This window comes from Phragmites australis, chromosome 2 (genome assembly GCF_958298935.1).
Source record: "Phragmites australis chromosome 2, lpPhrAust1.1, whole genome shotgun sequence".
NCBI classification, from domain to species: domain Eukaryota; kingdom Viridiplantae; phylum Streptophyta; class Magnoliopsida; order Poales; family Poaceae; genus Phragmites; species Phragmites australis.
Window position 1 is genome coordinate 13,741,192 of NC_084922.1, and position 16,505 is coordinate 13,757,696.

At 45.0% G+C, this 16,505-nt stretch overlaps 3 protein-coding genes across 3 annotated transcripts; 2 read left to right on the forward strand and 1 right to left on the reverse strand.

The window, feature by feature from the left end:
* The first annotated feature begins 5,784 nt into the window (after positions 1-5,784).
* On the forward strand, positions 5,785-9,597 carry LOC133900364 (myb-related protein P-like). The gene is made up of 3 exons (XM_062341474.1): positions 5,785-6,050; positions 6,178-6,307; positions 8,686-9,597. The coding sequence occupies exons 1-3, from the start codon at positions 5,918-5,920 to the stop codon at positions 9,353-9,355; spliced, it is 933 nt and encodes a 310-aa protein (XP_062197458.1). The 5' UTR covers positions 5,785-5,917; the 3' UTR covers positions 9,356-9,597.
* Positions 9,598-9,688: 91 nt separating this feature from the next.
* On the reverse strand, positions 9,689-10,826 carry LOC133900373 (uncharacterized). Its single transcript, XM_062341487.1, has one exon. It carries the CDS (start codon positions 10,693-10,695, stop codon positions 9,904-9,906), a length of 792 nt encoding a protein of 263 aa, XP_062197471.1. The 5' UTR covers positions 10,696-10,826; the 3' UTR covers positions 9,689-9,903.
* A 1,397-nt stretch (positions 10,827-12,223) lies between these two features.
* Positions 12,224-15,619, forward strand: LOC133903076 (protein FAR1-RELATED SEQUENCE 5-like). The gene is made up of 6 exons (XM_062344432.1): positions 12,224-12,612; positions 12,901-13,165; positions 13,248-13,938; positions 14,027-14,484; positions 14,570-14,857; positions 14,945-15,619. Exons 1-6 carry the CDS (start codon positions 12,455-12,457, stop codon positions 15,617-15,619), a joined length of 2,535 nt encoding a protein of 844 aa, XP_062200416.1. The 5' UTR covers positions 12,224-12,454.
* The last annotated feature ends 886 nt before the right edge of the window (positions 15,620-16,505 follow it).

The window sequence follows — 16,505 nt, forward strand, 5'->3', positions numbered from 1 at the left end:
GCGGAATTGAAGAAGTAAATTTAGGAATTGCTTGTGAAGGGTTTCATTCGTTCGAGCTCCTCACCTTGGGGATGGCTGACACTCTTTGTCAAGAAGAAGGATGGTACTATGTGGATTTGTGTTGATTACCGTCCATTGAATGCCATCACAATCAAGAACAAGTGTTCACTCCCTCTGATTGTTATCATGTTCGCAAGTGCTTAGGTCCTCAGTAGAAGTCGAGTGGTGAAATATTTCATCGTTCGAAAGCATAGGATTTAATTACTTGCGCAATGATCATAATGATGGGTTGATGGTGTTTGTTGGATCAGTGGGGTGGATGAGGTGAGGTGTGGGTGGTGTTAGGGGTGTTTGTCTTGCCAGATGTGGAGTTCCCCTGGGTAGGTCGAGAGAGGGACTCCAACTCCGTAGACCGTTTGCATCGTTTAAGCACCGATCATTGTTGCAGTTGGCTTTAGCGCTTTTCATGCTTACTACATGTCATATATGGGAACGATAAGCCGATTACCTTTGTAGAGGTGGCTTTTTAGCGTACGGGTCAATGGTGTCGTGTATGAGGACGGTGGGGTATAGGAGTAGTTCTGGATGACCCTCACACCTATCGACGTATGATCAAATGGTCAGGGCTTATTGGAAAATATGGACATGAGTACCCCCTTCTATGGACCTGTGTGATCATCATGCAAGCCGTATGATCCTCAAGTCATGTAGGCAAAGGATTACCCCTGTAGGGTGTTAAAATATTTTGAAATAGCGCGCTCTCGGTCATGAGCATACTTTTGTCCATTTGCAGCGGTCATAGAGTTACGAATGTGGTTTGGTATGGTTGAGGTGTTGAGATGGTTCATTATAGATGTTACTACTATGGTTCCTTTTACATTATGTTTAGTTGATATTTATGAGCTAGTTTGTTACTTTGATCAGGTATAGATGCACATACATGTTTATGTCAAATTTGCTTTTGCATATGAATTTACTTAAGCATTTGGCTATATTCTTGCTAACATCCCAATGCATAATCCTTGGACTTGGGCTATTTATAAGTGTCCATTATGGATTAAGTCTAATGAGTACCTTCATACTGAGCTGCTCTACAAGTTTTTTGAGTGACGAAGAGTTAGTTTTTGGCTACTTCACGCCCGCCAATATGAGTGGCGGGAATGAGTAGTGCATCCTACTCTTGGAGGTCGCGCGTTCGGGGTGAAGCCTAAAGGCATATAGCTTCACCCATCTTTTGTTATCTTTAGCTTTTGTTTCTACTGTGTAGTTTCTTTTGTTGGTTAAGAGTTGAGCAGGTTTTAGTCTCCTTCTAGCTCTCTTTTACTGTAAACTATATTAACTTGGTGCATGCTTAAATCACAACTAACATGCTGGGTGTTTATCACTGGAACATAAAATTTGTGTATGTTCTACCTGGATGGTAGGGTCCAACTTCTGACTCAAGGGTTTTGCAAGATGTAATGACTTGCCAAGATGCTTTTGTTGTACCCAAGGGTATGGCTCCTTCATCTTGGTTGTTTGATGTTTCATTATTTACTTGTTTATTGGCTAACTCTCTTCCCTCATGATAGGAAACTATTACTTAGTTGATGTTGGTTACATTAATGGTCCTGGTTTCTAGCTTCATACCGATACACTCCCTATCACTTCAAAGAGTGGGCTGCAAGTCAACAACAGCTTAAAATTCCAAAAGAATTGTTTAACTTGCATCATGCTCGGGCTCAAAATGTGGTAGAGAGAACCTTTGGTTTGTGAAAGAAGAAATGGGCTATCTTGATCTTTCTTTAAAATAGAGGACCAGGTAATGTCATGTCCACACTGTATATTGTAGTTGACTATAACATTGGTTGCTTGTTTTGACACCATATTGCAGTTTTGATAGATTTGCATTTATTGCTTGTTGTGTATTGCACAACTTTGCAAGAGATAGGTAACATGAGATGGATGATATACTGTTGCATGAAGTGGATAATGATATAGCTGCTGCACCGATTGAGATCCTAGATGATGCTAATCTAATTAAAAGTGTTTAGTCCATGACTGAGTGGAACAACTTTAGGGATCAACTAGCTAATGATATGTTTGTTGATTACCAAGCGAGGCTTGGTTAACTGCTAACTGTTGGGGTATTTTGTGTGATAGGTAAATGGGATATATATTTTGTGTGACAGGCAGATGGGATAAATATTTTGTGTGATAGCTTGCTTTTGGGATGTATGGCTGCTATGTTATTTTGTTACCTTTCTTGTTCTTTCATAGTTGTATTGTTTTAGTTGATTAAATTATTGCCTAATTGCCACCTTTATTATACATATCATTCTAGCACCATGACTGAACCAAAATCAAAGAAAAGTCATAGGACTTACCTCACTTGGACAGAAGAAATGGATAGTGCACTCCTAGAAGTACTTGTTGAGCATCACAACAATGGTGATCATGTCCAAAATGGGTGGAAGCCACATATATACAATGCTGCAATAAGAAATGTATTGGAGAAGTGCAATGTGGATATCACAAAGGACAACATCATGGTAAGATGCAAGACTTTTGACAAGCATTATGAAGTTTTTAGCAAGATACTTACTCAAAGTGAGTTTGGCTAGGATTGGAAAAACCATAGGCTCTCAATTGATAGTGATGATGTCTGGACTAAATATATGGAAGTATGCACCATGATAACTAGAACTAGCTTGCATTTGATATTGATTTTTGTGACTATTTTACAGGCTAATAAATTTGTTGCTTGTTACAAGACCAAAGTTGTCAAGAATTGGGATCCAATTAGCACCATCTACTCCAAAGATCATGCCATAGGTCAAGCTACTAGCACAGGAGAAATGATGGCAGATGGTGCTAATCAGAACTCCAAGGAGGCCTCTCCTGAATCTCCCACAACGCCATCTCTGTTGGGAAATAGATCACGAATAGGTGAAATTCTTGTTTCTTTGCTTTGACACATCAAAGCAGCATTTTTCTCTACTTTGAAGTCAACCGAACCTTTGTAACTACTGAAGATTACTCCTCCCCGTGAGATCCTTGATGCACTTTAGCATATTCCAGATTTGAGGCATGATGATATGTTGCAAGCATATGGTATGCTGATTTGTGATTATCTAATTTTCAAAGCGCTTTTGGAGCTTCCCATGAACATGAGAAGGATTAGTTGTTGATGGAGATTGGGAAAAAGTAATAATGGGAAGTCATGGGATTGAAAAAAATGAACTAGTCTCATCTATTGTAATGTTTGTAGTACTTATGCTCTTGCTCATCGTTTGTGTTAGATTATGCACTTGCTGTGAGAAACTGGACTTGTATTTGAGCTGGAATGTTGTGAGAATTTATGGGCTCTATGAGCAGGCACAATGCACTTTTTCTTTGTATTGTTGAAGCATGGTGTTCTAATTACTATAAAATGCTTGTTTGTAAAATTTTTGTGCGCCTAGAGCATGTAGTAATATGTGCACATGATGTTTGTTGTTTTTGCCAATTTTTTTCAAGTTGAGCCATTGATCCTTGTAATGTACGTGTCACATTTTTCATTTTTAATTGATATATAATTATTTATGTTATTATTATTGTGTAATTTATATTTTCTACTATCCAAGTAAAACAAGTATTCATCAAAGTATAAACTAACAAAAGCATTCTACATATTCATATATACTCACTTGTTTTCATGTTCCAACTCTGAAAAGAACCAATTAATCAATAATGTACATCTACACAAGAATTGGAATTGGGAAGTTGAATGGATTCTAACAGGAAATTTCAAGTGCCATCCAAATATCTAAATTGGAATCATAGATCATTTCCAATTTAGCTTGATTTGGAATTAGTCCTCCATTTCCATAGACCTAATTCAATTTTGACATCCAAACGGACCCTAAGGGCAGGTCCAACGGGTAAGCTAGTTGCTAGTTCTTATTTTACAGACGTGGAGAGGAGAGAAGTGAGTGGAGGTGAAGATAATAGCTAGCTGCTAGCTTTTATTTTGCAGACGTGAAAGAAAATTTGGAGAGCTATCTCTCCATCAAAAGATAGCTCTAAGCACGAAGCTATCTCTTCATTAAGAGATAGCTCTAAGCATGAAACATGCTCCATCCTAACACATCTTTCCTCTGTGAGGTATGGAGAATTGAAATGATAGGATCTATATAAATTTTAAGAAATGTATTCTAATAGTTAAAGCTAGCTAAGTTGGAGAATCATGCCCACACTTTTGTTGCTACGTCACCCCCCCCCCCAGCGAAACATCCCAGGCAACTGGGATATCCACCTTTGCACCCGTATCTTATATTAGTAAAGCGCGTCATGAGTGGGTGATTTCGTAGAGCCACATAAGCGCAAAAACATCGGCTGTCGGATGTCGCTTGAACGGTTGGAACGGACGGGGCAGCCTTTGCGTCCACCAGCTGATGAGGAACGGCATCGGTGTCTCCCGCAAGTTCCAGAACCATTCGGAAGAGACGAGCATCAAGGTGGCTCCTATAAATCATGAAGCTGCTTCAGCGCACTTGTTGCTCGTCCTCGGATCTTGAGAAAACCAGTTGGGCATATGACTTAGTTTATTTATGATGAGTGATTGACAAGTTTATTAAGTTGGTTTGATGATCTTTGGTATTGCATAAGCATAATTGTGTGTGCCTATGTTTTAGACTAACAACAAAATATTGGAGTTGGATTGTTTGTCTTTGAGCTAGGAAATTTGCACTCGTCGGATGATCCGGTGCTAGAAAATTTGTACACGTCAGATAGTCCGGTGATGAGGCACTGTCCACGTCAGAGCATTCCAGGAGGCGGAATTCAGGAGTTCTATACACCGGATGGTCCGACGATAGAGGAGTGTACACCGAATGTTTCACTAGAGGATTTTCGAAGAAGTTTTCAGTGGAGTCAGAATTACAAGCCCCGGATGGTCCGATGATTTGAGGGCAATACATATCAGATCATTCGGTGTTCACAATTTTTTAAGTTCTTCAACAGAGAATTTTAATTTTGTCTAATTGGAGATGAAATTGGAGATACGCTCATGCTTGTCTTATGATGTATAGGTGATGGATACAACTTGGCGGTCAACGGTGGGATGATCATGGCTAAGTTAGGTGCTTGGTACTAGACGATCAAGGTGGCCGGATGGAGTTAAGGGTGATCCTAGCTCTACACGTGATATGCAAATAAAGCGTGAGAAGGTGGATGAAAACGGTATGTTGACAAAGTCAAGCAAAAGAGATAACGGTGCAAGTGACAAGACGGCCGAGGGATCGAGAGCAGGAGAGACTTACTAACGGTCAAGATCGCAAGACGGATTACATGTGTCAACATTGTGAGGTTTTCTTAAGGTGTAAGCAAGTGGTGGTGAGTCACGTTTAGAGAAAGTGGCCTCAAAACCGTAGGAAAGTGTGAAGTGCACGTGGCATCATCGTAAAGCTTGCATCGAGATGAAGCTAAGTCATGAAGACGCCATGACAGTTTGATAGACGAGAAAAAGATGGACGAAAATACCCTCGATAGTAGGTAGGAGTGTATTGGAAGAAATTTAATGGTTAAAAAACTTATGCTATAAATAGAGAGGAAGGGCTGTTTGAGCCCTTTAATCCATCCATTCGAGAGTTATGTGCTAGAATTTTAGTAGAAGAAAAGAAGAATGCTTAGTTTATGTATTAGATGAGAGTTTTTATATTAAAAAACACACTGTAATCTATCAAAATTAGAAAAAAAATAAAATCTATATTTCCTCGTACTTATATTCATCTCCTTCTAGTATTTATCCAGGGACCCCAACACAGCCCCAGGACCCTCCACTTTTTCAGACCCATTCTGCCCACTCGAGAACCCAAGAAGCCACACTTCTTTCGGTTACAGTGGTGATCTCTCTCCCTCTTCCTCTGGCTTTCTTTCTCTCTCACGCACATCCACAATGGGGAGAGCACCGTGCTGTGAGAAGGTGGGCTTGAAGAAAGGGAGGTGGACGAAGGAGGAGGATGAGATCCTGGCGAGGTACATCAATGAGCACGGGGAAGGGTCGTGGAGATCGCTGCCCAAGAATGCTGGTACGGAAGGACGAGGAAGAAAGAGTTCTTCAAGAGTTGCAACCTTTTTGCTTTTGTTTTTGTGCGTCCAGGTATAAGATTGATAACTGATCAGTTGCCTTCGTTGGATCGAAATTTCTTGCTGCAGGTTTGCTGAGGTGTGGGAAGAGCTGCAGGCTGAGGTGGATCAACTACCTGCGGGCGGGTCTCAAGAGGGGGAACATCTCGTCGGAGGAGGAGGAGATGATCATCAAGCTCCATGCCACCCTCGGCAACAGGTACTCATCACACATTCAGCTCACCTCCCTCACCCGCTCGAATTTGCTTGCAGACTCTTGTGTCTGGTTCCTGCATTGAGCAATTTTGGTAAAATTTCGTGCTTCCTATGCCGTCGAGGCAGTGCCTCCGTGACATATATCTAGATGATTAACTTGTGAGAATCAAGGGTCATTGTCTGTTTGGTCGGCAGAAAAAAAAAAACTGCAACGCCTCAGTCCAAATATATGCATATTTTTGCACATTTACACATAGGGATGAAAACAGAGGAGTTCGCAAAATCAGGGCTGCCTTATAGGAACCCAAAATTCTCAAGTTAATTGGGAAAAATATAAAAGTATTTTTATGGAATCAATTGCTGAGGGAAGGGGGAAAAGATCCAATTCATTTCACTTTCTCTCGTGGATTCAGTTGCTACGGACTTACAATGACCTGACATCCTTTTTGATTTAACACATCAATTTGCGCACGAGTTGGAAAGTAATTCAGGTGTATGTGTGTGTGGACGATGTAGCTATGCACTTAGGATATGCAATTTGGTTTTAGCTTCAAATCACTTGGGGGTTTACTTCAGGTTAAATGGAAAGACATGAACAAGCAACAATCTCTCTGCTATTTCTGCTAAAGTTCTTTCTTTTTTCTCTCCGTAAAAGCTGTGTCCTTGCTATTATTCCCTCCTTTGTCAAGAAGAAGAGAAGAGGGCAAAACGCAAGAAAAGCAAGTTCTTCTAACTTTTTCTCCTCCTCTAACACCCTTTTCCCTTGGTTCTTAGCCAAAACCGTGGCTAAAACACACTCATTTGAAGGCCTAAAACACCTGCTGCTTAGAAAGCTACTGCAAACTGAAGTGGCTTCCATCTTCTCCCTCCTCCTCTAGTCGTTTTCTCTTCTTTGTCGCTTTGCACCAAGGTGACTGGTGTCTCGTATTTTTCTATGCACCCTTGTTGGTCTCGTGCAAAAACTTAAAAAAAAAGGGCACAAAAAAGAAAGGGCAGGCGTGACCCACGCCCATTTCCTCTCCTGGACGTGGCTGAATCATTCGCCGACTGTTGCGTAACAGCGGCAGCCGCAGCCTCTCTCCCATTCTTAACCAAGGAGAGAAACATGACACAGCGCTGCTATTGCTAATGAGCTCTAGGCACGGCGTCGGCGTCGGCGTCGGGCATTATTTTGCTGGGGGTCCCATCCCATGCATTGAAATTTCTGGGACCCCGCTGGCATGCACGCTGCGGCCTCTGACGGGTTTCAGTATGCTCTGTCGTTAGCCGGTCGATGCGGCACCAAATGCTTTACTGGAAAGGAAAAAATGGACACGACTGATGGCAAGAAAATTTGCCTGATCCCACTTATAATATACGCAGTTAGACCATAGAAATTCCTGGGACTCCATCTATATTGTTGAAGATGCATTGTGCTAACACTGCTTCTTGTTTACACCCCGAGCCATTTAAAAAAAAATACACTGGCTGCTGAATTCGCAACACTGTTTGGGCATTTCGGACTGAGGTGGCATACAATCGAGCTGCACGGCGTGGCCAGCAGTAGAACTTACTGATTACATGCACAGCACGTAGGGTGCGTGCTCGGAGCCAGGAATCTCTCGTGTCTCACGTGTGACTGTGACACGTACGTGTCGTCTCGTTTTTGACCCGGAGTAGGGTACCGTCCTCGTCGCATGCACACGACTTGTCGGCAGGCATTGCTCGCAAGTACGTTCACCATGATTACGCTGCGTATGGAAATTGAACTCTGGTTGCAGTTGATCAGCTGGATTTTACATAGGCCATGCATTATGTCCGAGTGATGTCATAACGGTATATACTTAGGCTTAGGCCATGCATTATCTACTTGCTGCTAGATGAGAAATTTGTAGCAGTCTCGAGAAAAGTAGAAACAAAGTCCATATAGCCAGAAGAGGAACCAAACAATGAGAAGGATAGGATCTAAAGTCTTAACATACCACACGGTGCTGCTTCACTATATAAAGGAGTTGTAACTACTGCTCTGTCTCGTAGAACTTAAGATGGGTACTCTGTTTGTTATCGCATCATTCAGTGCAAAGTGCGCTGACAGAAAACCATTCATGAATCATATGAGACTTGGCAAATAGTGAATGTCGTGAACGAAGCAAGAAACCATTTGCACGCTTGATCTGATCACCGCAAATAAATACCCGTAGCACTGCTGCCAACGCAAACTCGCTGCAGCTAGGGTTGTTGGATCTCCGGCACGCGTATTGATTGCCACATCAGGCTGCCGCCTGAATCTCGCGGTCATGGACGGCCATGACCTGCATCTCTTGTGCATATCCTGTTTTTTTCGTAGTACAATACAGTGCAGTTAATTTCTCTGTGGAATTTCCCTTTTCTGTTCTGGCTCAGGTGGTCCCTGATCGCGGGTCACATGCCGGGCCGGACGGACAACGAGATCAAGAACTACTGGAACTCGCATCTCAGCAGGCGGGCGAGCGACTTCCGTGACGGCGTCGTGGTCAACGTCGACCTCAGCAAGCTGCCCGGCGGCGGCAAGCGGCGCGGCGGCAGGACGAGCCGTGGCGCGGCGGACAAGGGCAAGGAGAAGAAGGGGAAGGAGAAACAGAAGGACAAGGTTTCAGAAGTGGAGCAGCAGCAGCAGCAGCAGCGCGAGGAGGAAGACATGAGCGTCTCAACACCTAGCTCCCTGCAGCCTTGCACTGCCCAGCAGAGCGAGGAGCAAGCACAAGCCAGTGCCAGTGGCGTGACATCTGATGGGCTCGAGGAGGGCCCGTTGGGCCCCAGCGAGGAGATGGTGAGTGGGCTTCTAGGTCCAGAAAGCCAAAAGCTGGAGGTGGGCCCAGATGATCAATCATGCAATGGGAGTGAAAGTGGGCTTGCTGGTGTGGCCGAAGAACTGGGTGACAAGGCCGTGGATTGGGACCTGATGGCGCTGGACATCTCAGCCAGCGATGACATGTGGGACTCGCTGGTGTGGGACTACGATGACGTGGTGGCCCCGGATGGTGGGCAGCAGGAAGAGGTGATGTCAGACCTGTTCTTCCTGGACAATTTGTAGGAGGTGACGCTGTGTATCTTTAGCATGGCTTTTGTGATGCTTTTAACTTTTGATCCGGTAGAGTTTGATGTGTTCGGCGCAGAGTGTGCTTCAGTGACGTTTTTGTCTGTTGGTCTGGTCTGATGAATGGAGGGAATGGAAGAAATTGTGGAAAAATAAGTGGTGGAATTGCTCCTTTGTTGAACAATTACAGACATGATCCATGATGAACGAACAAATGTTGCTGGAAAATTCTAGTGAAATTTTGCAAGCAAATGCAATTTGACCAGGATTTTCAACCATGGAGGTGAAGAGCCTGTAAAACGTCTGCAAAATGATACGAACAATGCAACAGGCAAGGCCCTACTCCTTGCTGATTGTTTTAACACATAATTCCACTAACCAGTTCATAGCACGTGATGTAATCGGTACAGGATTCAGCACATAATGTTTTCACACAGTCCAATCAGTTCATGCAACACATGTTGCAGCAACAGTTAAAACTACTCTCTACACACCATCTAGTTCTGTTTGCTGGTCAGCTCTAGTACCTAGAGTAGCAGAGCTCGCTAGTTCTCGGTCTTCTTTGATCCCCTTCCCTTCCTCTTCCCTCCCCTCTTCTTGTGACCGACGGCAGATCCATGAAACTCGGTTGCGGCCATCGTCGCCGCTGGCACCCTGCGGCCTCTGCTGTCGCCGTCTGCAACCGCGGCGGTCTCACTCGCTTTGATCGCCTGCGTTCCAGCTGTGTTGCGGCTCTTCTTGGTGGAGCCCCAGACCGAGGTGCTGCAGCCCTTTCCAACGTTGACTTCACTAAAGACTCTCCGCGCCGGCCCGTCCCCCGCGCATTTCCTCTTGCCGCCCCACGCGCTGGGGGTGACCGGCGGCGCGTTCTTGCGGCCCGCCATCTTCGCTGTAGAGTCGGCGGCGTGCCGCCGCGGATGCGGCGTCCGTCCAGCGCTCCCCGCGTCCCGGTCCCACGGCGCAGGGCGCGCTGGAATCGCCCTGCACGTGGACACCGAGAGGATGCTGGCGCGGCTCGGGGCCTCCTCGACCGTGAAGGCGCGTGCGGCCGCAGCGTTGGCGTACCTGACGCGGTGGCGCGGGGCGTCGAGGTCGAGCTCGCAGTCTCGCGCGCGCCAGTCGACGCCCTTCTCGGCCAGGACCACCTCCCGCGGCCGCGCTGCGCCGAACGGATCCGCCCTGCTCTGCTCCCTCTTCGCCTCCCGCCGCTGCGGCATCGCAACTTGTTCCTGCTGCTGCTGCTGCTGCTGCTCTCGCTCCTCGCGCTCGACCTCGTCGGCCCACGAGAAGCCGAACCGGGTCGCCGGCTTGGCGTCGCCGCCGCCGCCCTTCTCCATTTCTTCCTTCTCTTCTTGAGCACTGGTTTCTTGTTTTCGGTCTGGGAGTGGTGCGCAAGTGCAGGTGCGGTTTCCGAGTGCGAGGGATTTCAAGTTTCGAAATGGGGTAGCGCTCGCAACGGTCGGTAACCGCACGGGCGCACCGAGCCCAAGGGAAGGGAGGCCCGTAGCCGTAGATTCAAGTAGAGCAACGGTCGGGTGAGGCAGCGTCTCGTGTGTAGCTGCTGGGTGAGTATATGGAGGGAGAGAAAATTAACACTGGAAAATACTAGGTATATTTGGTTTTTCGAATGAGATTTTGTAGATTGTATCGTATATGTGGGCTAAAAGAAAACAAGCTAAGTGAAGTTATATTTATTAAAAATAAGAGTATTTGATTAGTTATATATATTTGAATAAGTTGAACTAAGTTTATATTTGATTAAACAAATCTAAGGTTATATGAGTGGATGCAATAGTTAATATTGTGATTGATTGGTTTGATTAGTTGTATATATCTGAGTAGGTTGAACTAAGATTATATTTGATTAACCCAATCCGTAGCCGTATGAATGGATGCAATAGTTGATATTATGATTGGTTGGTTTGATTGGTTGTATATATCTTAATAGACCGAACTAAGTTTATGCTTGATTAACCGAATATGATATTATATGAGTGGATGCATTAGTTGATATTATGATTGGTTGCTTGTATTAAGATAAATTTATGGTACTGACAAGTGAGACCGTTTACATGAACGGATGTAAGAACTTGTATCCGTCAGGCCAGGTTGCGGAGTGAAGCTCAAATCGAGGCATGCTGAAGGTGTATATTTACATTTGTCGCACCAGATTAGAACAGTGGATATGGTCAACCAAATATACTTCTTCATAAAATTATATGTATTCACATATCAGACTAAAGTAAATTAAGACAACTAAATACACCCCTATAGTATAAGGGGAAAAGCCCATCAGGTTTTTCATGTTTTAAAAAGCTGCAAGATGCTTGAAAAGAACAAAAAAATGTTTTCTAACAAGATCATAAATGAAAAATGTGCAATGTACCGTGAATTGCTTTGTGGAAGAAAATCTAATTTTCTTATGCGTGAAACATATTATTCGACGGTTCTACTAGAAATCATGAAACTTTCATTGTTATATTTAACTTATGTAGTTATTTTAGAGTAACTTGTGTAGAACAACATCATAATTTAGTGGTCTTTAGAAGGTACAAAATGAATTAGAAGCATGCAAGCCAAGCCACCACAGGACAGGGAGGTGGATTTTTGCAGGGGGGCTGAGCTCAGGGCTTTATCGTGGCCATCGATTGACCCATGGAGATTGGCACAGGCATTTAATGCGGATAGAGAAAGGGATGAAGGAAAGATTTTTCTGAATAAGTGGGGAAAACGGGAAATAGGTTAGGAGGCCTAGGAATAGGGTACGTGATGTTCGGTCGTCCGGTCAGCAAATTGTTCCAAGGGGCAGTATTGGGAGATGGGCTTGCACTTTGGAACAAAACTGGGGGGATTATGTCCTTGTGCACATGGGGGACCGGGTATACCACATTGGAGCCAGGAGCAGGGAGCGTTGAAGAATCGGATCTTATCTGTGCCAAAAAAGAAACCCAAAAGGGAGCAGCTGGTCGCCGGCAGCTTGCAATGTTCGTCGGAGATTAGAGCGAGCAGACGATGAGGTGAGGAACGGCAGTGGTCAGGTACCTCTCTGCGATAGGGCGGCGAGTTGGCAAAGATTGTTGGTGCGCAGGTGCAAGGATGGAGGAAACTGTGGGCGCAGGCGTCCATGCAGGAGCGGAGGAGGCAGCTTCGGCGACGAGGTCAAGTGGATCTTACTCTTGCAGTACTGGTGGCGGCACGAGATACCAGCGGGAGGTTGTCGGCGACAATGGTAGTCATCGGGGCTATGTCAGAAGGTACGCGTCCCTTGATTCATCAGTTGCGCGCATTCCTTGAACCATCGGGAAAATTGGTATGTATAAGCTGTTGCGATGTGTTTTGCCGACGAGCATTTGTGTGTACGTTCCGTCCTGATTGGTCAAGTATGGTATAGGAAGTAGAATTAAAGGGTTTCTGAGGATCATTAGCTGATTACTAGATCTTAGTTGAGTGGCGTGCTGTGTGCGGTGTGTTCCTGGGTGACGGGCATCAGCCATGTAATTTAAGGCTACTGAAGCTGAAGTCTTCGTATGGTCGAATTGTAGGCGTCGTTGTGTCAGCGGGCCGAATGAAAGGACACCAGCCATTGGACGCGTGACTGCAATGGAGGAGGCTCTGAAGTCTTTCGAGCAGAGGAGAGGATCGTGCATTATCCAGCCAGAGGAAGGCATGGTGTTTGATTCACTCGATGAGGCATTCGATTTCTATAATCTATATTCCTGGGAGAAGGGTTTTGGGATTAGGTACAACAGCAGCGAAACCAATGATGAAGGGTACCACCTTATGAAAGAGATTGCGTGCATGTGCCAGGTATTTATAGTCCTGAACATGATGCAGTGCTTGATTTCATAGAAGATTGTGTTGTCATTTTGGTTGTGTTGTTACAATGCAGGGGCGTCCGGCCGCTGGGACAAAGAATTCTGTACTTTGTGGTTGCAAGGCAATGATGCGTCTACGGCGCACAGATGACCATGGCTGGTACATCCGCCATTTTGTAGCTGAGCACAACCACAAAATGACGGAGACCTGCGGGGAGAAGAGGCATTGGCCTTCCCACAAGCACCTGGACAACTACACCAGGGATATTATTAAATACCTCCGACAGAACAATGTTAGCCTTACTAAGGTTTATTCGATTATGGCGAGCATGTTTGGTTCAGTTCAGAAAACACCTTTCACGAAGCGGAAGCTGAAGACCCTCTGTGGAGAGCTTGCAAGGGAGACTGCTGATAATGATGTGATCAAAACTATGGAGGTCTTTATGAAGATCAGGGATGAGGACCCAGAGTTCACGTACAAGGTTGACTTTGATGTTGATGGATCAATACGTACTATGATGTGGACAAATGGTAGATGTAAAATGCAGTATGCACATTTTGGCGATGTGGTCACATTCGACACGACGTACAAGACAAACCTTTACGGCATGCCGTTTGGAATGTTTGTGGGGGTGAACAATCACTTCCAGAGCGTGTTGTTTGGGGCAGTATTAATGAGGTCAGAGACAATAGATAGTTTCAAGTGGATTTTCCGTGAGTTCGTTAATATGATGGGTGGGAAGGAACCAGTAACTGTGTTGACAAGTATTATGTGTAATTGTTTGATTTTTAACAGCAGTGTGCTGGGACAGGCATTAGCTGGTATACTAACATTTTTGGAATGAACATGCAGATCAGGCACGAGCTATGGAGGTGGCATTAGCGTCAGAGTGGAAGGGAGCGGTGCATAGGTGGTGCAAGTGGCACGTGCTTCGCCTAGCAAAGGAAAAGTTAGGACCAATTTACAGCAAGAGCAGCCCTTTCAAGGCCGAGTTACACAAGATTCTGAATGCAATGATGAGCATCGAAGAGTTTGAGCTTGCTTGGCATCAGGTGTTAGGTGAGTATGGAGTGGTAGAGCATCCATTTCTGCAGAGGATTTACAATGAGAGGCACAAGTGGGAAAAAGCATTCTTCAAGGATGTTTTCTGCGCCAAGCAAACCAGTACTCAGCGTAGCGAGAGCATGAATCATATGATGAAAGGTTATGTGCCACCCGGATCACCAATGCACCACTTTGTTACTCAATACCTGAAGTTAGTTGCTGATCGAGATGAGCAAGAAGACTTTCAAGAGAGGCGTAGTAAGCTGGTAAGGTTGCAGATGTAAATGTATAATGTGACATTCAATAGAATTCTTTGTTGGTCTGAAATGTGGCATATTGGTTTATTTGCAGGGCAACAAGAAACCATGGTTTAACAATGAGATTGAGCGGCATGCAATGACAATATACAGCCCTGCTATGATGGAAGTGGTAAATGAACAAATATTTGAAGCTGGGTACTATCGGGTAGAGGATGTGGAACCCGGATTGAATTATACAGTTGTGCATTGTAAAGAGCAAGGAAGATCAAGTTGGATGCGCGGCAGATTCTCTATAAAAATCACCGAAGGTGGGAGCAAGTACCAGTGTGATTGCGGAATGACAGAGCACATGGGCCTACTTTGTTGCCACATAATCAAGGTATTGCAATAGTTTGTTCATATATTGAAATTGATTGATGTGGTTAACCAGGCGTGTGAATGAATTTTGTGGACATATGAAATGCAGGTGATGCTTAAGCTGGATATCATGGAGATCCCGAGTGTGCATATATTGAAGAGGTGGACTAAAGATGCAAGGGACATATTGCCTCGTCACCTGGCATTGTATCAGAAAGACAGTCCTGCAATCCGGTCGCAGACATTTCGGCATTGTTCGGTATACATTGGTGCTCTCGAATTGGTGCAGATGGGAGACTGCAATGGTAAAAGATATGAGGAGTTAATGAAGATAATCAGTGAGGGGAAAAAGAGATTGGCAGCAATTGATGGAACCAAAGATGGACTAACATTGGAGGAACAAGCAACAGCCATGGCGAAGGCAAATGGCAGCCAGGAAGATACGGATAAAGGGAAGGAGAAATTGAATAGCATGGTTGGGTCTGTGGGGGGCTACAATGGTGGTGTCAATGATGAGGATGAGTGCAGCTCTTCCAACTTCTTTGCATTGTCTCAATTGAAAGCCCCGGCTAAGAAACGTGGCAGAGGAATGCCATCATCAAAACGTGATAAGCCAGGGTACGAGCTAGGCATTGCAAATAAAGGGCGAAAGGATAGAGGTTGTGCAAAAATGGAACCAAAACGTGCAGTTACATGCAGTGGATGCCGGCTGACGGGGCACACGAAGCAGCAGTGTCAGAAAAGGCTCCAAAGTGCAGCGACAAAGATCCGTGAAATGATGTGATGCTGGAATAATGTAGAATATCATAATTTTTTGTTTTCTATGGTGCTGTAACACCAATGTAGGTCAGGTTTATTTTGTGTATGGCTGAAGAATCTGTGCCGGCCATATCAATTTGTACGAATGTTTGGATGTCTTTTGAGGTATGAGTAAAATGTTATTTTGCTGCATCTGGAAGGCAAAATGAAATTTGTGTCGTGGGGCTGTTGCTTGGCTGGTAAGGTGCGCAATAATCGAATCTGAGACGGATGGCAAAATTTGAATGTGAGGCAGGCGATATTTTGAACGAGACGTGAAATATGTATAATTTGTGAACAGCACAACGTGGTTTGTTGTCGCAGCACCTGAGGTCTTTGCAATGGGCCGCGCGTAGTCATTGGACCCTATTGGTCCAGGCTGAATGAGGAGGGGCGTACCCCGGTGCAAAATGCATGTGTGCCAATGGGAGGGAAAGCAAGATGGAACCAGTTCAAAATTTGAATTGCAGACCTATTAAGCCGAAGGACCTTCCAGACAATTGGTTTGGTTCAGCAATGGCAGGAGTGAGCAGCGCACGCACAGCAACGGCGAGCGGGGTGTCGATGGACTCCATAGGTGCGGTGAGCGATGTTGCGGGTGGAGCAGTGCAGGTCAGATATAGTGGAATCCATTTGGCACGGGTATTGGTACATTCTCTTGCAGTTGTGATACAGGTCATTGATATGTTTTGTTCCTTTGACGGCACTGAAGTATGTTGGCGGTGGGGTATCTTCGGAAGACTCTGCTGATGAAAGCATCGACGTCGAGGAAGGTGTCCAGGAGATGGTTCAGATGGAGGCGTCGGGTAGCAGGAGTAAGTCTAGCATGTCGTCTGCAAACGACGCGGTACAACCTCGCATCTCATGTGATC

Excerpts from the sequence above, each read along its gene's own strand:
- LOC133900364 (XM_062341474.1), top strand. The coding sequence starts at position 5,918 with ATGGGGAGAGCACCGTGCTGTGAGAAGGTGGGCTTGAAGAAAGGGAGG. Across the intron at positions 6,051-6,177 it reads ATCGCTGCCCAAGAATGCTG|GTTTGCTGAGGTGTGGGAAG; the intron begins GTACGGAAGGAC and ends TTCTTGCTGCAG. Across the intron at positions 6,308-8,685 it reads CATGCCACCCTCGGCAACAG|GTGGTCCCTGATCGCGGGTC; the intron begins GTACTCATCACA and ends GTTCTGGCTCAG.
- LOC133900373 (XM_062341487.1), bottom strand. The coding sequence starts at position 10,695 with ATGGAGAAGGGCGGCGGCGGCGACGCCAAGCCGGCGACCCGGTTCGGC.
- LOC133903076 (XM_062344432.1), top strand. The coding sequence starts at position 12,455 with ATGGAGGAAACTGTGGGCGCAGGCGTCCATGCAGGAGCGGAGGAGGCA. Across the intron at positions 13,166-13,247 it reads AGATTGCGTGCATGTGCCAG|GGGCGTCCGGCCGCTGGGAC; the intron begins GTATTTATAGTC and ends GTTACAATGCAG. Across the intron at positions 14,485-14,569 it reads AAGAGAGGCGTAGTAAGCTG|GGCAACAAGAAACCATGGTT; the intron begins GTAAGGTTGCAG and ends GTTTATTTGCAG.